Genomic DNA, 21,123 nt, shown 5'->3' with positions numbered 1-21,123 from the left:
TCAAATTCATTAGATAATTCTCGAATAAATTGTTTTTCTATCAACTTCACAAATATATTGTTAAAAACTTTTACTTAAAATAACAGTCAATAATCTTATTGTTATCTCGATTTGTAACTTTTTTAACAATTCAATAACTTTTAATTGAAAAGAATGTCAAATATTAATTTCTTTTCATCAAAATCAATCAATGCAAAAAACATTTTGTAATCAAAGCGTATAAATAAAAAATGAATTCCTTCACAAGCAAGTCAAAAAGCGTTCATGGAAAAAGAAAGCAGAAATCAGAAATGAATAAAAAATCAAACGATCACCTTTATTCATTATGTAAATTCTTGTCTCGGAAATGAACATGTTTTCAAAGAACTAAATACCGTCAAGTTCCTTTTATCATTTTTTGATAAAAAGTAATTATCTCTGTGAGATTCAGCAAGCTTTCAAAAACGCTTCGAAAAAAAAACTGTATCGAAAGGGCTGATATAAAAAACTAATCAAAAAAATTGAAGAAATACCATACAGATATATTCGTCCTTTCAACCGATTTGCTAAATAATTCTTGTTCATCAAGGTTTTTAATGAACATGTTTCTTATTTAAAAATTATATAATTCAAAGAAATCTTTCGATCGAAACGTTCATCAAAATTTCAAAAAAAGAATAGATTTATTTTTAACATTGAAAGGAAATTTTTACACAAAAACATACAATTTTTGTGCTTTCAAAAACTATTCACAGAAAATGAAAAAAATAATGTAAAAAGTTACTTGAAAATAATATTTATCATAAATAAATAACAACCATTCCTCATTCAACAATTGATCTTCAAATATTTGTCGAGTAATAATCAAATTCATATTATTTGGAGGCTTTCCTTATAATTTTTCTTTCCATACTTGCCCTTGCATTTATTTCTTGAATCAATTTTCTTTCCGTTTCTTTTTTATTAGAAAATTCAGATACTTTTCTGTAAAAAATCCCATCATCTGCTTCTAAAGAGTTGTTATCGATCACAATGTTCGTGAGCCAGCATGCGATCTTTGCATCAGCTGGAAAATCTTCTCGTGGACCTGTGTATTTTTCTGACATTCGAAGCCACAGTCGTTTCATTCGACCGAAAAACCACTCTACAGGTATTCTATGTTTTGCAACTTTCTTATTGAAAATTTCCACTTCTTTAGCAGTCATAACGCTCATCCCAGCTTTTGTGAATAATGTTTCTGATTGAGTTGAAGTAGTTGCAACTGATGCCGGAACGATGAAAAGATTGTCTGCTGGAGGAGAGATTGATGAAGATGAAGAAGCAGAAGGAAAAGATAATAATGGAGAAACAGATAAAGACATAAATGAAGGTTGAGAAGAGAGAGAAGAAGGCTGAGTAGAAGAGAGAGAAGAAGGCTGTGTTGAAGAGAGAGAAGAAGGCTGTGTTGAAGAGAGAGAATAAACGGATTCAGATTCTGAACGTTGAAATTCTTTTTCATTCAAAGTTTTGTTTGCTTTATGAATTCTTTTGATGGGAGTTATTACATTGATATCAATGAAATGGCCTTGATATCCCTTATCAGCCATTATTGACCAGCTATCATTTTGATTGCACACTGAATTTCCAAGCTTTTCTTCTTCTGTTTTTTTTAGGTATTCGACATACCTATGCTTGCCACTTCTGAAAAGTGTAACGTCATGAACACCTCCAGGAACTGATTCCGAAACAAACAACGCTTTGAATGGAGGCCAGGCTGATACGGCAACTTCAATTTTCATGCTGTAAGAGTTGTGGTGTCCATCAAACAATTGCCTTGCATCATCAAAGTCTCCTACTGGAACTGAGCATCTGACCGTTGTGGCATCAACAAGCAAGGCAACAGACGGAAATTCTTTTGAAATGAACTTTGGAGGTCTGGGCGGATTTTTGAAAATCTCGTCCAACACTTTAAGTAAATATGGCCTGATCTCCCGAATGCTGTTGCTGGCCATTGTTTCCGATAATCCAAGAAAACCTGCGATGCCTTTAACAGTCGTTTTGCTCGATAACCATTCTAAGCAAACAATCAATTGATCGTGGATGGAAAGAATTTTCTTTTGCCCTCTTTTCGGAACTGAGCTTATGTGAGATGAAATTAAATTTCCCAACTCGATTATTGTTTCTTTTGAAATTCTCAGATGTTCATCCTCCTTTTCTTTTAGAAATACATCAAACAATAAGCCGTAATGTTCTTCTTCATCTTCACTTTCATCTGAACATAAAGTTTGCTCTTCGATACTAGAAATTTGCGTATCTCTTTTCTTTCTTAATGATTGAAAATCGGGTTGGTAACTCTTTTTCGGTCTCTTTCTTGATGAAGATGATTTGATTTGAAAATCCGGGATTGGAGTATTTTTTTGTAAATTAAATAACTGCGAAGATGTTGGAGAAGATTTGAAAAATGGAGAGGAACAATTTTTTTCGCTGTCTATTGAATTTTCCCTTCTTTTAGTTAAAGAATCATGATCTCGATGAATTGCAGCATTTTTCCGTTTTATTGGAGTCAAAATCATCGATTCTTCTGAAGAATGTGAACTTCTTTCGTTTGGTTCAATTATTAAACAGTTTTCTTTTGCGTTAATTTCAGTTTGCACTGATTGAGATGAATTTTCGCTTCTCTGAACTAATCTATAAATTGCGATGAAAATAAATTTCCGAATTGACAAAAAAAATAAAATCACAAACATTCTGTCTTGAATCTCATCACTTGAATGCGATGAACCGAAAAATACCTTGCCGTAAAGTGGAGAAGTTTCTGTGATCATTAACTCAGAAAAAGCGTAACTAATATTGGGAGTATCTCGAAAATAACCATTAATATATCAAAAACAATTCCATTGCTTGTAATATTCTCAAAATGATTATTTGTGCGTGATTTGATATTGGAGTCATTTTATCAAACATCATTTATTTTCGATAAAATTCCAGGAAAATCATTTGAGCTTTATTTCTAAATCTCATAAATGTAAATCCAAATGAAAATGCAAGAAGATTTTTTGAATGCAGAATGCTCGATGTTCAAGCTTTATTCAGAATCGTTTCAAATGATATTGAGAAATTTACAGTTATATAAAAGGTTCACTGCTTTTTCAGGATTCGTTCGCCGTAAACTTTTCATCGTAAATGCTGCAAAATGGCTTGCCATCTGTTGAAGCCTTCCAATAAAGCGATAGTTATTTGCTGCATATTAAAGATATGATGCGATTGGCAAAAAAAGAAAACAGATCATTAACGTCTTCGGCAAGATCCAAGTATATGGACCATCAATAAAAAATATTTCTCATATCGTGCACGAAAGAATTAGTAATTATGATTTATTTAAAATTAGTTTTATCTGTCGAAAATGCTTTATTATAAACTTTCTATTACAAATTTTGATCTATCCCATTAATATTTTCAAACCATGCTTGTTTTTTATTCTTTGATTTTTTTATTAACCTGCACATTTTATATTTTCACATGATAATTGTTGTTGTGATAATATTTTGAGTAATTCAAATAAGTAACTTTTTCACATTTAGCAATATATTTTCGAAAGAAAGTTGCACAATTGAGTTTTTTCTTTTGCACAGGTTATTTCGAGCACAAAGGAATGCACCAACTTCAAAAACCAGTTAAAAAATTATTAATTGCAAAAAGTGCACAGAAAAATGTTTATTGAATAATTGATTGAAATGAAAAAGGCAACATCAATATAAACATTGTATTATTAGATGATATCGAAGCTCAGTTTTATTTTGAGACCAAAATCTTTCTCAAAATTACATCTATAAAATTGTTAAATAACTTGTTTATTATTTTATTAGCGAATACCAAAAAAACATTTTAAAAAAAGAGAGATTCATTAACAGCAGTTTATCTGCTGCACTTCTCTTCATTCTGCAGCTTCATCAGCTGAGCATCAAATCTGTGCATTGTGATATTCCCTCTTCGGAGCAGCTTCGAAATCTATGTTGTTAGATGCTCCTAACAAAAACTTGACACAGAGGGATGCAAAAAGGGAGGATCGATGTCTTTTGAGCTGAAAGGTGCAGTTGGGCAACTGAAAATGAGGAATGCAGGAATGACGAACAGCATCTGCAGCAGTTCTGAAGGATGTGGTGGAGAAATCAATAAGATGTGTATTTCTGACAATAATGATAGACATCCATTTACAGAAAAAAGTGTTTAGGCAAAAAAAGAATACAAAAGAAGAAAAATGTTTCCTGCAGCGAATGATCTGGGAAATGGTTTGAATTTTGAATTGTTTGAATTTGCTAAACAATTTGAGGATAAAGCCAATGTGCTTGTTGGGCCTGTCAGGAGCTATTTCAACGAGGCAGTTGATCTGAAGATGAATGTGGAATATTTTCTGAGCGAATCTGTTCTGCTTTAAATGAATCTGTAAATTGCGAATTGCTGTTTGGATGGCTTGACATCCACATTGAGTGATAAAGGCTGATCAACAAAAATAGAACTGTTGCTGGAACTAAGCGTCCATCTGAAAGGAGATATGTTTAAACGAATAAGTTCTGTGAATCACTGAATTTGATTGAAACATAAAAGAAACGTTTGTGGAACAACATTAAACTGCTTGGAATATCCAGAATATTTTGATACGCCATCTTCGGAGAAAGCGAAGGCCCTGCCAATCATATTTCAGCTGATTCGGTTTTCTTTGAACAGAGTGAGTGTGGAGAAGGATCTTAATATTATCTGGAGATCGATTGCTGAGCAGATAAACGAGGCGCTGTTTGTGATGGACTTCATCGAGTTGGCATTTGACAGAAATAATGCCATTTTAGGGATAAACATCGTCTTTGTACCCAGTTTCGCTTTGGCGCATCGCTCTATCTTTGGCGTGATGTACAGAAATCTGATACTTGGTGACTGCACAATCACGTTAGAAGATCCAGTCCAGCTAGCAAATAATGTGGTCTGAATTATGAATAATTGTTTCTTTTTTGCCCTATTTCTTTCTCAGTAACCCACAAACACGAATCATTTCGAAAACATAAGTGGAAGCTTTTGCAGTCAAGCGATTTTCTCTCCCTTTTTTAGCTTTGCCATTTTCATCTTCGTCATCTTCATTGTTGTTTTTATTTGTTCCAGAAGCATTCCACTCATTCATTGAAGCTTGTTTATGAACCACTGTCAATTTGAAAAATGCCAACTTCAAGGAGCTTTCAATAATTGTTGTATGTGTTGTTTCCGAACATTTGAAAAAATCATCAAGCACGAGTCGCACCTCTTTCATGTCACACATAGGAGCAGATATTTGAACACTTCATTGACTTGGATTTCTTTCAAAATACACATTGACTGAATACAAATTGAAATTTCCGTCAATCGATCAGAAATTTCTCTAGATCAGAAAAATCTGAATTGATTTCAAATAAGATGATTTATATCCTGATTTTTATAGAAAAATAAATCAAACATTATTGAAACACAAAGATTTGTCATGTTTTGACTAATTGCATTCTGAAATGATATTGTGAAACTATTGAAAAATTGCATAAAGCAAACATAAATAAATAAAATCTATTGAATTCCTTTATATAAGATGATAAAGCTCCAAACCTTAAATTTTGAAATAAATAAAAAACAAGCATGGTTTGAAAATATTAATGGGATAGATCAAAATTTGTAATAGAAAGTTTATAATAAAGCATTTTCGACAGATAAAACTAATTTTAAATAAATCATAATTACTAATTCTTTCGTGCACGATATGAGAAATATTTTTTATTGATGGTCCATATACTTGGAACTTGCCACGTCTTCTATTTCAAAGAAGATTTCAATAAATTAAGAAATTGTTTCAATAAAATGAACAAATTCCAAATCTTCATGTGAAAACGTAGGAATTCTATAAATTAATGTCAAGCTAATAATTTATTTGGAGAAGCATTTTGTTTTATTTAAAATTTTCATAGTCAAAAACAGTTCACGTTATGACATTTTCCAAATGTGGTGCAGAGTTCCGATTAAATACTCGAATATTGTTGATGATATTACGATAAGCTCGATTACAAAGAAGATATTTTTTGATGAATTGAATTAAACTTTATTAAGTTAAAATTAAAACAGAGTCATTCTGGTCAAACACATTGAAAAGTTATTTGATGCTTGTAAAACGATTCGTTGTTTGTTGGTGAAGCTATGGTGAATTGATGTTGGTAATTGTGCAGTGTGGTTGAGGGCGAGGGAGCCAACAGTGATGAAGAAGAGGGGTGTGGTGATGGATGATGAAGATGGGGTTGTTCCGGTGATGGTGGTAGTGTTGAGGTTGAGGGAAGGGGAGTTATCTGAGAGGTGGAAGAGGATGGGGGTGATGGGGTTTGTGGAGTTGTGTGCGATAGCGAGGGCAGAGATTGTGAGGGAGCCCTGTGTCTGTTGGAAGAGGGCAGAAGTGGCAGATGGATCTGGTGAAGAAGATGTTGAAGAAGGAAATGAAGAAGAAGAAGAAGAAGAAGCTGGTTGAGGAATTCCGCTGGAGGCAATGGTGGTGGCGGCTATTCCATTTCCTGTGATTCTTGTGTCAACCGCGCTGAAAGTGAGTGTTTAAGTGAGGAGGGTGAGAGAGGCATCTTGGGTATCTGCCATGCGAACAAGAGCAAATTCAATTGTTTCATATGGACTGAGTTGTGTGATTCCACAGAGATCGGTGTTTGTTCCATTATTTGACACGATTTTGTTCTGGGCGATGAGTGGGAGCCATCCATTGTACTCAACATTATCAGCCGTTCCTTGATTCCACACTCTTTTTGTTGGAGTTGTTGAACCGCATTGCTGGAATGGAAATTGGGCTACAGAATTGACACTGAAAAACACATCGTTTCCTCTGCCATTTTTGGCAGTGTTGCCATCGAAGAAGCAGAAAGTGATGAATTTTACTCCATTCATCCAAGAGTAAGTTGAATAGAAGAAAATGGCAGCACCACCATAATTGGCAGATGCAGTCAATATGTTGTTAATAAACTGACAATCATTGATCAAAAATTGACTTGGTTTATTTTGTGGAGGATAATTAAATGTGAGTGAACCTGTTGAATCACCACCAGAATTTGAGATGCATATGCATTTGGAAAACAGGAATTTGCAAGTTGAGTTCATGTTATACACTTGAAAATACCAACCAGTTCCACACCAATCAGTTATTGAACAACTTTCCACTCTGTTATCTTGGAATGTCCAAACAGAATTTGATCGTGGCCCACTGACATAAGCAGCTCCTGCATGATTGGCTGAACAATTTGTAATATTCGATTTTGTGATATCTGTTTTTAACAAATTTGCACAGAATAACGCTCCACCATGATCACCAGTTGAACAATCGTTGAATGAGCAAGATGTGATTTCGAGATTTGCATTTGCACAATTAACATAAAGTGCGCCACCAGATGAACCATTTCCAGAATTATTCCATTCGCACCATTCAAAGCGATGCTTTTTCTGTACGAATGAAGTCAATCTTCCTGGCGTTTCTCTTTTGTTATCTGATCCTTCGAGCATCATAGAAGCATTTGGTGTAGAACTTGTTTGGCGAAGAAAGGAGGTGTCAAAGGCAAAGAAAAAAGTGTCGGAGCTGAAAATAGAAGAGAAGATAGAACTGTTGATGATGGTTTGAGCGTGCTGGAATATAAATCTGTTAATTTAGACGAGAGAAAATAAATAGATGGGATTGTCGAAATTTTGTTTGCACTTTCGAGTAATACGGAGGATAGAGAGTGTTACAAATGTGGGATATCCAAAGGCAAAATGTTTATAGAATTTGGAACTGAAAGAAAATTGTGTAAACTGCAAAATTAGAAGATAAATATCGAAAAAGAAAATTTTGAAATAATAAAAAATGTTCTTCATAAAAAACGAAATCTCGATAAAGAACCATATATGCCTTTTAACATTCAGTGTTTTATATATTTCTTGTAAATGATTTTTAATATTGTCTTTCAACATGGCGAAAAATGAAAAAAACAATATTGTTTGAAAATTGCTGTTGAAAAAACGAAAAAAGCAGTAATTACCTTATGAGTGCTGAACAAAATGGCACAGAAGTTGTCATTGGTGCTGCAGTTTTAAAGAAACAGCTCCAAATTGCGAAGAAATAAACTAAAAATTTGATGAAGCTTTTATGATTTGTATATTGGGAAAAATGAATTTTTAATTGTAAAAAACCATGCACGTTCACATTATAAAACTGGAATTTTCGATTGCATTAGTAAGAATAGCTTTTTAAACGAATTATCGAATTATTCCATTTTTTCCAAGAAGATTATTGAAAGATCAAAATTTTTGCAAAATTGGAATCAAAATTCACTTCAGTATTTTATATCAATCTTTCATGCTAATAATATGACTCAATCATTTTTCATGTTTTAAACATTCAATTCAAAATCGCATGTGTATTTTAAAAATAAGCCAGTCAATTTAAATAAACAGGGGTATTTTTAAATAACCCCCAAAATTTTAAATTATTTTTTCAATTTGAATGATGTGATATAATCTGCATTGTATCTAATAAATAAATAAATAATGGATGAAATGCGAATAAACAGTTTTTTTTCGAATGATCTGACTTTATTCGAATAAACCCCCTTTTAATTGAATGAGAGGTTGTTTATTCAAATAAACGTCTGCTTTCTCGAATCAACCATGAAAGATTTGAATAAAAAATTTGGAGATATTATTATGGAAATATTGTACAAGTTTTCATTGTTTTTCATTCTTTATTCGCAATTTATAAATAATTAAAAACAATTGATCAAACATTTTTTTCGTGAAAATTAAAGAAAAACTTTTTTATGAAGATATTAAATGAAAATTTTCATGATTCACAAATTTATTTTAATTATTTTTCACATATTTTAAAGGTTTTTTGTGGAATTATCATTTTTGACAACTTTGATCATGACATAAGTTGGAAATATTTCATGAAAATGAAGATTTCTTTTTTTTCTTGCATTGGAACGATGATTTCAAATAGAAAACGTAATGCACCAAAATGACTGATAATGTATATTAACATATCCTTCTTTATTTTGCCCTCATCTTGTTTCACAGTCATTATTTTTTGAATTAGATTTTTTGAAATTATAATCCTTAATTTTTCGATTATGATAGTTATTTAACAAAAAAGCCGTTTGCTTTTTCGTTCACTCATCCAACTGCTGTTGAGTGAGCAATGTTATTTATTCCTTATTGAACGTTAGCACGAAAATAAAAAACCAAAAGAATATGCAAAAATTACAGATTCCTTAAACATCTCAGGCAATTTAATATAAAGAATAGTTTGAAAACTTCTTTTGATGAAAATATGGACATGTTTATTGTTTATTTGCTTTAATTCATTTTTTTTTCATTGCGAAAATATCCTTCATATTCTTTCAACATTGCTTTTGATTTTTGAAAACTTAGAATCACATTTTGTTTTTCTGTCGACTTTATTTTTCGATACACACAATCAATCATTCATGTGACTGTGAAATTCATCCACCGGATCAGAACAGAGATGTTATATTTTACCCGTTATTAGCTGCTCAAATTTTTATTCACAGAACCGCACTTTTCTGCGCCGCTCGACCCGCACCCCTCCACATTTGTCTTGTTCACAACAACTTCCAACCCACCTTCTTCCCTGCTCCAAATAACAGACGACTTGTTCGCTGTTTGCAAAACACCTACCTAAGCCGATCTGAAGATGGTAATTGATGAAGGGTGATTGGGAGAGCTGTTAGAATTGCTTGCTGCTTCAACAATGGAGCATTTGGACAGGCTGCATGACGAAATTCGATGGCATCGAATGTGCTCGAAGATCCTTCATACAGCATAAACATCGACCACGTGAGATCGGTATTTGTCAACTCAAACAGCGTGCAGATTAGACTTCACCATTCCACAACAGCAAAGAAATAAGCACCCAGCTCGGAGACATTTGTGTGTGGTTCAAAAGCCAACTTGTCCAGAGTCAATGAATCCTGATTGCTGAGAATGATTGAACTAACTTCGTAAATGTACCCATCTGATAATTGGATAGAGATCCATGAATGAGAGGGGCTACAAATGTTCGGCAGGAATGGATTGGAACCCTGGCTGTCTTCCTGGAACAGCAGCGTTGATCTTTCTTCTTCCAAACAAGTGTTAACTGGTATATGAAATTCGACAAGTCTGCCGGACAGATGAAGTGTGCTGGGCTGCTGATGCAGAACGTTATGTGCACAGCCTATGCATCCATGTGCTCAAAGCCAGACATATAGGATCTGCAGGAATCGATCCGCGATTCACACGAGGCAATGACAAATCCTGCATCAGACACGTTGATCTCGCTGGATGTGAATGGAACAAGGAAGCGGGACAGATCAGCATTTACAAATGTTTGATCGCTCTCCACAAACGTTTGCGGATCATAAACAAACAGTTCGAATAAGAGGTGGAAGGTGGCTGAGGTTTCACTCTTTCTGAAGTTGAAGCAGTCCACATATATGTTTCTTCCTTTGGCTGAATCGTTGCTCGCAAAAGTGAATGCCTCTGAAAGGGATGTTGCTTTGCTGCATCTGTGTCTGTCCTTTTCACACACAGAACATTTCTTCTGTCTGCTTTGTTATTGTTCCATCCGTGGTTGAACTCTCACAAAGCTGCGCTCAAATGGTGTTCGCTTGGAAGAATCACTCCAATCAGTTCACTTTCATCGCAATCCAAGGTTCAGCTCTCCAAAAATACACTTGCGTTCATCTTCACAGATCTTCAGATGCGCAGGAGAGATAAAGAGGGAGCAAAAGCATAGACACGCACACTTCCGTCTGTACACTGCATCCTTCAGCACGGACAAGTGCGCCTTTAACCTGGGAGAGCTTGCTGGAGCAAACGTCTTGCTATCAAGCAGAAGTCGATCTCGAGATGAGGAGGAAGACATGAGTCGGAGTTACGAAGAAAGGAATTCCTGACAACAGAATAATCAGTCCAGATGAAGCTCTGTATATCTGTGATTAGAACAGCACAAGGGTGGGTTCCAACGAGTGTGACAGAAGAAAATTATAATATTGCCTTTTCAGAGCTGCTGGAGGGAACTGATAAAAATTTCTGGTCAAACCCGTTTTGGACAAGCTCCGATTCCTCGAAAGCAAGCGTCTTGCCTGCTGAACCTAAATTAATGTTCAGCATGCATCACCAGAACGATGCTCAAAGACGTATGTCTGAACCGCACCCCAGGATATCGAAGCCGTTTGGAGGGATACAGGAGCTAGAGAACAAGTCATTTAACATTCCCATAATCTCTGAATAGCATAAGAAAAAATGAGAAAAAACTCATTTTGTTGAATATATCAGAGTTTTCCCAGCAATTCTTCAGAATTTTACACCGCCGTTTTAATGACACTTATCGAATTTTAATTTTTCATTAAAGAATTACTTTTTTCTCAATAAGTTCATTTGAACTGATGTTCACAAACGTGCTTTTGAACACATATTAAAGTCAGTTGTTCGTCGTATGTTTCGTTTTATCAATAGTGAGAATTTCTTTCAGGAAAACTATTCTTAAAATTTTTATCAATTTCAAAAAGGAGCTAACATATTTTTATTATCCGATTTTTCAGATTTTTAAAGTGAATTCGCAAAATGAAATGTGAAATGAATGAAAAATGTTATTAAAATATTCAATTCACATTTTAAAACATCTTTGAAACATCAAAATGTTTTGCATTATTTCGCATTTTGATCGAAAAATCCCATAATAAAAAATAACTCAAATAAAGGGCTCAGTTCTCAAATAAACATGGTTTGTTCGAATAAACTGCCTGTATTTGAAATAAAGGCTATTTATTCGAATAAACCATCTTTATTCAAATTAAAATGCCTTATTCGAATTTCATCCAATAATAATAATAATAATAATAATAATAATAATAATAAAAATAAAAATAAAACTGATTAATGCACTGTTTTATTCCATTCAGAATGTGGATTTGTCTTTTCATTGTTGATGAATAAACAAAAAATATGAGAAGAAAACAGTTCCTTGATAACTTGTTTGAGTGGCACCTCCTTTGCAAAGGAGTGTTCTTTCTGTTTTTTGAAAGTTGCATACAACCAATTACAACACAAAGACAAAGAAGAATGAAAAGAATTTTCACTCTTTTTCATTTTTTCAAATCTCTCCAAAGTTTGTTCTTTTTGATCCTTTTCTTGTGTATATTAGCAAGCAACTGACTCAACGAGAATCATTGATAAAATGGATGCTTGTTGTTGAACACGATTCGCTTCCCGACCTGCCACTTTCATTGATTCTGTGATCCCCATCATAGCCAGAATTAAGTCCTATTGCATCAGAAACTGTGAGCATCACAGCTCCAGCTGGAAAGTGCTGGATTAACTCCCGCTTCAGCTCGTTCAGAGATGGTCTCTCCTCTACTGACTGTTTTTCGCACTTTCCTATCAATCCACAAAGTGAACTTCCTTCAATGGCTTTACAGCCCTGCCTTTCTCCATTGGCAATCTTCTCTCCAGCAACCACAGCTTCAAAGTCTCCAAACGGGATTTTCAGCGTCAAGCACTCCCACAGCATCATCCCGATCGAGAATGACACTGACTCCTTTGTTGCCCCCATCTTCTTGTTGATCAGCAGCTCAGGTGCCTTCCACCTCATGCACTCTTTTTTGAAGTCATCCTCATCCTCAAAGGCGGATGAGGGCAGAGAGTCATCATCATCATCATCATCGCTGGCAGAAGTCACAACAGTTGATGAGGAGATGGAAGAAGAGTCCGAATCATCAGACAAAAAGTCGGAGTGCATAACAATGCAGATCACTAAGTGCTCAGAGAAAAGAATAATGTGGGGACTCAGGCTGACCAATGATTGGAGTGGATTTTCAATTTCATCAAAGGAGTGGAGAGCAAGGTTGGCCACCCAGAACAGGATTTGGGAAGCTGTCATCTCCCTTTCTTTCAATGAGCCGATTTCCATCTCTTTCTTCTCGTTCCTTCCGTGTAATAACATGAACAGCGAATCTCTCAAGTCAACAATCAGCTTTTCATGAGGCGAAGAACATGCCATTGCATCCACGAGATTTGACATTGACGAGGTGGTTGGGCACAGACTCTCTGATCGAACAAATGTTGAATCTGAATCAGTTGTCGAAGTGGTGGAAGTGGATGAAATGGATGGCGATGGTGTTCTCTTCTGAATCTCTTCTTCTTCAACCTTCTCCACTGCCCACTCCGGAATCTTGTCTGAATCTCTCCCAAGGATGTATTCAGTTGACCCACTCTCAGCCAGCAAATGCTCGGATGATTCAGAATGTCCCAGGCTTTTCTCATAAACTCTCTTCTTGATCCCCTCCTCATTCTTCTTCTCTGCCTCTCTTTCTGCTCTCCTCCACTGTTCCTCTGGTGACATCTCCATCGTCACCATCTCAATCAGCTTCGGATCCTTCTTCACCGTGTCTTCCACAATCTCTTCCAATTCTTCTGTTCTTCTCTTCTGTTTTCTCCATCTAACAGCCAAAACTACAGATACAATCAGAACAATCACAAGAATAACTGCCATGATTATAACAATTAGCAACCAATAAGATTTTCCTTCTTTCCCTCCTTCAACAAGTTTTTCATCTCCTTTTCCAATGCTTTCACTCCTGTTCTTCACAATAAATCGATCTGTTGATGAAGGTGAATCTCCTTTCCCAAACACAATCCACACACTCACTTCTGCTTCTTCTCTCGCTTTCTCCAGTTCTGAACATGAAACAAACGAGTGAATCTCATTCTCCGAAATATAACCTTCTTCATCAATTTCCTCTCTCACAATTTCCTCTTCATCCCCATTTTTCATGCTCATCTTCACTGACAAATCACATGGCAGAAGCAGCTTTCCCACAATCATCAACTCCACATTCCCATTTGACTGAGAAATATTCTTCACCTCTTCCAAAATGGGGATGAAAAATGATGATACTCTCTCAGAAGTTATTCCTCCTAAGTTGCATCCCTCGTCCAATATCCACAGAGATGAGTTATCTTTCAGGCCATCTCCCCCTTTCACGCTCGCAACATTCAGCTCCCCGTTCCCTGTGCAAATCACATTCCTTCGAGCTGATGGATATCCTTCAATCTCAGGGTTGTTGTTCTCGAATTCTCCCTTCTCAATCTTCATTCTTCCTCCATTCACCCACAATCCGCCTGTCTTGCTCCTCATAATTGTTGTTTCTTTCATCTCCACACAGCCGATTTCAATATCAACCAATGACCCATTCCATTTGCATAATCCCTCTTTTATCTTGTTTCCTTCGTTCACTGCATCTGCTTCTCTTTCTCCATCAAACACACAATTCACAACCCTCACATTCTTGGAATTCCTGATCTGCATCATGCTTCCCTTATCAACAAAATTCACACATCTTCCAAATGAGCTGTTCAGCACACTCACCTCTTTCTCAGCTTCATCCATCCCAATCACACACCCTTCCAACAATACAGTCACATTCACAACTCCCATCTCTTTCATCTCAACTTTCGCTTTCACTCCAACACTCACAACATCTCCCTCACATTCGATATTCGATATTCTTGTTTCATCAATTGTCACATCAGATTCTTCATGGAATGAAAGCACCGACATTGTTGAATGAATATCCCTGAATGTTGAATCAAATATCTTCAGCTCTCCACTTTCCACGCTCACAACTGAACTGTTCAACTTCATGAACTCAATTGTTGTTGATAATGAAGAGAAGAATTCACATTCCTGTATTTTCGTCATTCCATTCTTCACTTTCATAAGATAAGTGTGAGTTGACTCAAATCCATCTTCAAACTGGAATGAGCACCTCTCCACTGAACATTCATTCACAAACTCCATCACACAATCATTCTCACCTGATTTCTCAATCTTGCAGTTCAACCGAACAATCCCCTGTGTCTTTTTCAATGAATTCACAACCAGATCCCCAATCACACACTCCTTCCTCACAAACCCTTCTCCATCAATCAGAATCCCATTCATCACCCCTTCCTGGATGTGCTCAACCCCACAGTTGATGCTCACACATGGGTTGCTCTGTGCCCCACATCGTCTGCCATCACTCCCTGTTCTATTCACAAACACCTGCTGGCCATAATAGAATGTGATTAGCGGAATCAGATCAATTTCTGTCTCGCTCTCAATATCTCTCCCACAGATCGAGTTGTTCGAGTTCAGCGACTCCTGGTTGTAGTTCAGGGCAAACAGTGTTTCGTTGATCTGGTGCTCAATCGAGTGGCATCTGACAAATATGTCTTTCCCCACATGTGCCTCATTCATCACAAACAGGATATTCACAATCTTGAAATTCAGAGGCGGAATCTGACTTTCATCATCCATATTAACATTTGGATCGGCTCCATCGATAAACAGCCCTCCTCCACACCCTGTCTCACTCGAGCACTTGCACATCGAAAACGAACTGCTATTCACTTTCAACACTGACTCCCCACTCTTCAGCACCACTCTCATTCCCCCTCCTTCTCTGCTTAAACCACTCTTGCAACTCGATATCGAACACTCATCCATCAAACACTCCACCCCATCCTCAAATGATCCCACATCAATAACACTCGCTCCTATACCTTCTTTTGTGATGTTGGCAAATGAACACCCCACAACCCTCAAAACTTGTTTATTGATGTTTGAAATAACCTTCTTTTCTCCACTCATTTGGTCTTCCTCTTCTAGCATCGAAATCAGACTTCTTTTCTTCACGCTCACAAATGAAATATTCACATTCTGAAGAGTCACCTCAGTTGCATTTGGGCTAAAGGCAACGAACCCTTTCAACTCTGAAATCAAATTCAATGAGCATCTCTCGATCAAAACACTTCCTCCATTCACTCTCATCACACAATGTCCTGCTGTCTCTGTCAGGCCTGCCAATGATCCAAATGAGCAATCCGTAGCTTACAAATGTGTGTTTGTTCCTGACGATTCAATGAAAACTGCATGATTGGTGGTAATGCTAGGTTTTGTGAATGATATATTCATTAACGACAAACTCATATTCGATGAAATCAATGAGTCATCGCTCAAATCATTCTCATCTTCATCACTTATCGTCACATCTGTTTCTTTCTTTGTTCCTTCAATAACAACTTTTGGTGACTCTGAATCCGGTGAAACTGGTTGCGAAGAAGAAGAAAAAGATATATAATGGCTCAATAACCCAGATTCCGCAATGATGATGTGTGCTTCGCCTTCTCCAAGTGTTGAATATCTCAGTGATATAAGATGATCAATCGATGAGCATGGTGCTTTAGAAAACCCACACCCACTGAAGTCTCCTCCATTTTCTTTCGAAACAAACCCATCCCCACTCCAGTTCCTCCACAAATACACAACAAGTGGAATTACATATCCCTCCTCTCCTGTTGTCTTCCTCTCCCATCCACACAATTCATCCAACGATCCCAACTCCTCTGAACTCATTTCCCATTTCAGGTGCTCCTTGTCCACAATTTCACTCAGATTCCATCCTGATACAAACACATTCTTCCCTTTCCACCCATCACATCCCTCAAATCCCATCCCTTCCATCACAAATGTTCCCATCTCATCTGCCAGCTTCACAAACATCCCTCCTCCCATTCCTCTCCCTCCATTCTCAGCATCCTCTCTTGGCACTTCACACCCAGATAATTTCACTCCTTTCATTTCCAACCTCCCTCCCTTCCCCACTGATATCTTCATCCCTCCCCCTTTCATCCCACTCCCCCCTGAACACACTGATGACAAATTGCATCCTTCAATGTTCACATTCCCATTCACACCCATCTCCATATTCAAACATCCTCCTCCTCCTCCACTCCCACCTGTCACTTCCACTTCACTCACTCTGCTGTGATTCATCTCCAATTCAACTCCATTTGTGATCACTATTGGAGACTTCCCGTTCATTCTCACTGGCCCTTCCATCACAAATCCATTCACAATCAGCCTTCCTCCCTCAATACAAATCACATTATATCCAATCAATTCTTCATTTCCAAATGAGACTGAACAGCTAGTCATTGTGATGATTGATAACGATAAGGAGTGGATAAATGTACTTCTCCTCCCATTCATATCTTCATTCAACACAAATGCCAAATTGCACGTCTCAAATGATTTTGTGCACTCAATAAGGTTATTCTGGGTTATCGATCCTTCATCCCTCACTAACACTCTTATCCCTTCTTCTTTCCCTGAAACACTCACATCAAATGAAACAACTTTCATTTCTCTGTTTATCCATGATTCTGAAACAACTTCAATTTCATTCGCATTGCTGCTCGTTCTCTTGTTCGCACAATAGTCAATCGTCAAACACCCAAACTCCTCAAACCCACAATGGCTATGATCCAGTGCCCTCTCTCCTCTCCCATCAACTCTCAACGTCGAGCCAATTGAACACAAATACACAAACAGCGGAATCACTTCCCCTTCTCTCCCATCATCATTCCCACACAACTTCACAACATCTGTTGGAATAACACTCGAATCAAAAAATGAAAATGAACTTCCATTCACTTTCGACTCCAACAACACACCACTCCCACAATGAACAAACACATCCTTCCCATATTCAGCTTTGTTATTCTCTCCAAACAAACTCTGAATTCCAGATTCCATTTTCATTGAACCATCCCTGCTCTCCATCAAAATCATCATCCCTCCCCCTCTCCCTTCACTTTTCCCATCTGAACTCTCCCCTGAACCCTTCGCCTCACACCAATCAATCATACAACTCCCATTCACAACAACACTCCCTTCCCCCTTCACAACAACACTCATCCCTCCTCCTCTTCCACTAACACACTTGCACCCCTTCACAACACACGACTCAATCACAATTATCCCATTCTTCCCCTCATCTCTCTCTGCTCCAACCACTCCACTCACCCATCCTCCATTTCCACTTCTCTTTTCAATATTGTTTATATAGCATCCAGAAAAGACAACTGATTCCACCCCTTCACCAAACTCAATCAGCGAATGTTCTCCAAATCTCAAGATCTCTGTGATCACCAATCCCTCCACTTTCACTTTTCCCCCAATCACATTCACAAAAGTGTATCCAATGGAATTCTCTGATGAACAAACAACAGAGCAGTCAGTGAGTGTGAGGAGAATGGAATTGGTTGTGATCAGAGATGATGATGCACCAGAAAGAGCAGATGGAATGCAAAACGTGATGTTTCTCACTGAGCATTTGCTCTAAACCTCAATCATCCAAGATGACTTAAAATCCTCTGGGGCTTTCACCCCAACTTCCATCCCTTTTGTTGCACATGAAATCTCCCATTCGTTGGCATCGGTCATTCCAATTGCCTCAGCTAGCTCAAATCCTGAATCCAATTCGATCTTCTTGTTTGTGTCTGCATATCTCACCTGCGCTGCATGGGTGATGGTGGCACACGGATAATAGTCAAACCCACAGAACCACGAATCGTATCCACCCAGCCCATCCTTCCCCTTCCCCACATGTGCTGCGCTGGGATATGAATCCAAATACACATTCAGTGGAAACAGCCCCATTGTTGTGTCACTCCGATCGTATCCCATCTGTTCATTGTATTTTGAATTGCTATGTTGGATATTCAGCTTTTCTGTTGCAATTGCCCATCTCGCTGAATCGCTCCCATTCACAAACACATAATTCCCACCCAATGAAGCAGTGCAACCTGAAAAGTCGACAAACACAATTGAGAAGTCGTGCGAGTCATCTGCCAGATGAAGCATAACCCCGCCGCCATATCCACTGCACTTGCATCTGTTGATTGTTGTTGATGTTTCAGCTTGAAGCTTGCTTGTGTCTGTTTCCATCACAACTTTGATCCCCCCTCCATTCCCATTTGCACACTCACATCCTTCCATTGTTGTATTCCATACCACAAATGTCTCTCCAGCCTTCACACTCTTTGTCATCACAACCCCATCTCCTTCAGTCAACTTCACATTCGTCACCTTCACATTCGCCAGCACGCTATCTCCTGATGCTGTGGCTGTCAGATACAGTACAGATGACGACAATGAAGAAGAAGAAGAAGAAGATTGATTCGGCTCAGAGAACAATGGTTCTGACACATTCATATTTATGATCTCCGCATCAATCATCGACAGCTGCGATAGATGAACCACAAACACTGACGACGACATCACATAGTTTCCTGTTTTGCTCGTGGTGATCACAACATCCTCCAATGAGAGTGACCCACTTCCATCAGATACCACAGCAACATTCGGCGAAGGATTTGTATTTGAGTTGCAATCAACCTTTATGTGCAATAAACCCAGATGACCTGTTGACACACTGAACAGCGCCCCAGCTGATAAAAGTGCTCCTGTTTCAATCGAACTCTTAATCCTCCCTTTCACAATGACTGAAATCTTTTTTGTTCCAATATCAATTGTTGCTGTTTCGCTTATGTGATCCCCGCCCATCAGTGTGATTGATAAGCTTATCTGTTCCTCACACATCTCAAACGCCTTATTCACTGTTAGACAAGGAAATGTTTCATTTGTCCCACACAACTCAAAATTATCATTCCCATTCACTGACACATAAATCGTCTTGTCCTTCAGCCAATCCTTTTTTGATGTCTGATCATATTTCCAGGCACCTGCATTCGAGTAATTATATCCATAACACACTCTCTTGTCATCTGCATTCGTTGTGGAACATTCATGAAATGGATAATCTGAAGTCGAAATGACATTGTAATAATCATAATATATCACATCATGCCCATATGGTATGGATGTCGTTCTGCACTTGCATTCATGGAAGAATAAGAAATAAAAATAATGCCCATCTTTTGGTGCTGTTGTCATACGTGGGTCTACACTCATCCCTCCTCCATTTGACGATGCATTGCATGAAATAAACTGAATGCTCCTCATTTTGAACTGATTGGGAACAGTTACACAACGCATGCCTCCACCTTGCGAATTTGTAGCTGAGCATGAAGTGAAACAGCAGTCAAACACACACACGCTCTCTCCTTCTCCACTTTCATTTCCAACACATCCTATTCCAGAAACCTGAAAATTTTCGAGATGAAGCCCTCCGCCATAGCCAATTGCTTTGCAATTCTGGAATTCGCATCCACTGATCCGAACACACGCATAAATCGAAAAAACACACAGCCCCCCTCCAATCCATGTTTCAGAGGAACAGGCACTGAATGAGTTGTTCTCAATCTCAACCGATTTGATATTTGCGCACATAACTCCTCCTCCAGCATAAAATGCCGCACATCCATTAAAAGAACAGTGAGCGACAGATATTGTTCCATCCCCTTTGCTGTACATGTAAATTGCTCCACCATTGGAAGCATCATCAGCGTAATCACTTCTTGATCCAGTTGCCTTCGATCCATCCCATTCACACCAAATGAATGAATTCGTTCCATTATCTGTTGTATTCTGTCTCCCTGGAGTCAGCTTGTTATATGAAGTTCCTTCGCATTTCACATTTCTTGCCCTGCAACATCCAACAAATGAGATGTTTGAGGCTATCAGAGAAGCCAAAGGGTTGTTCAGAGAGGGGATAATTCCGCCATCATACACATTACAGACTGATGAGAATGAGCAGCTGCTCATCAAGCTTAATGTTTGAGATGACGCAGCTGTTGGTGGTGAGCATTCATTATTTGCTGTTGAGATGTTGAAAAATGTCAAATGAGAGAGGCATTCAAAGGGTATTGAAAAGGATGAGAGGAATGGGGCTGATGAGGCACAAAAAGATGAAAAATGAGAAGAACAAATAGAAACAAAACATTTTGCTGAAAACTCTCCTTTTTGGGATTTTGAAGAAAATAGAGATGGAATGGTCTCCAAAAACCCAATTGAAGATGAAGTGAGTGAAATATTCGTGAATATCCCACATCCACCAGTCAAACAAAATGGAGACGTTTCACTCAAAATAAAAATACCACAATCATCCAATTCAACAGAACTTCCATTCCCCGCTTCAACAACATTTCTCTCATCACGTTGAATCAGCCCCAATGATTTGACCTCAATTGATGAATTAATCAGAACAAAACATCCTTCAATCTCACTTTCTTCAAAATTTCTTTCAATTTTCATCATTTCTCCTTCATCATGAAATTGTCTATTAT

The 21,123-nt window shown here is 37.5% G+C and overlaps 3 protein-coding genes across 3 annotated transcripts; 1 reads left to right on the top strand and 2 right to left on the bottom strand.

The window, feature by feature from the left end:
- Nucleotides 1–854: 854 nt before the first annotated feature.
- On the bottom strand, nt 855–1,970 carry MONOS_9377 (uncharacterized protein; the record flags this gene model as incomplete). The annotated part of the gene is made up of 1 exon (XM_067879873.1): nt 855–1,970. One exon carries the CDS (start codon nt 1,968–1,970, stop codon nt 855–857), a length of 1,116 nt encoding a protein of 371 aa, XP_067735766.1.
- Nucleotides 1,971–6,220: 4,250 nt separating this feature from the next.
- Nucleotides 6,221–6,484, top strand: MONOS_9378 (uncharacterized protein; the record flags this gene model as incomplete). The annotated part of the gene is made up of 1 exon (XM_067879874.1): nt 6,221–6,484. The coding sequence occupies one exon, from the start codon at nt 6,221–6,223 to the stop codon at nt 6,482–6,484; it is 264 nt and encodes an 87-aa protein (XP_067735765.1).
- A 5,721-nt stretch (nt 6,485–12,205) lies between these two features.
- On the bottom strand, nt 12,206–20,602 carry MONOS_9379 (uncharacterized protein; the record flags this gene model as incomplete). The annotated part of the gene is made up of 3 exons (XM_067879875.1): nt 12,206–15,921; nt 16,018–18,214; nt 18,269–20,602. The coding sequence occupies 3 exons, from the start codon at nt 20,600–20,602 to the stop codon at nt 12,206–12,208; spliced, it is 8,247 nt and encodes a 2,748-aa protein (XP_067735764.1).
- Between the last annotated feature and the right edge of the window lie 521 nt (nt 20,603–21,123).

Source organism: Monocercomonoides exilis (assembly GCF_001643675.1).
Source record: "Monocercomonoides exilis strain PA203 chromosome Unknown scaffold2-2631571, whole genome shotgun sequence".
NCBI lineage: Eukaryota > Preaxostyla > Oxymonadida > Polymastigidae > Monocercomonoides > Monocercomonoides exilis.
The sequence above is the reverse complement of the archived record's forward strand: the minus strand, read 5'-3'. Positions and strand labels throughout refer to the sequence as shown.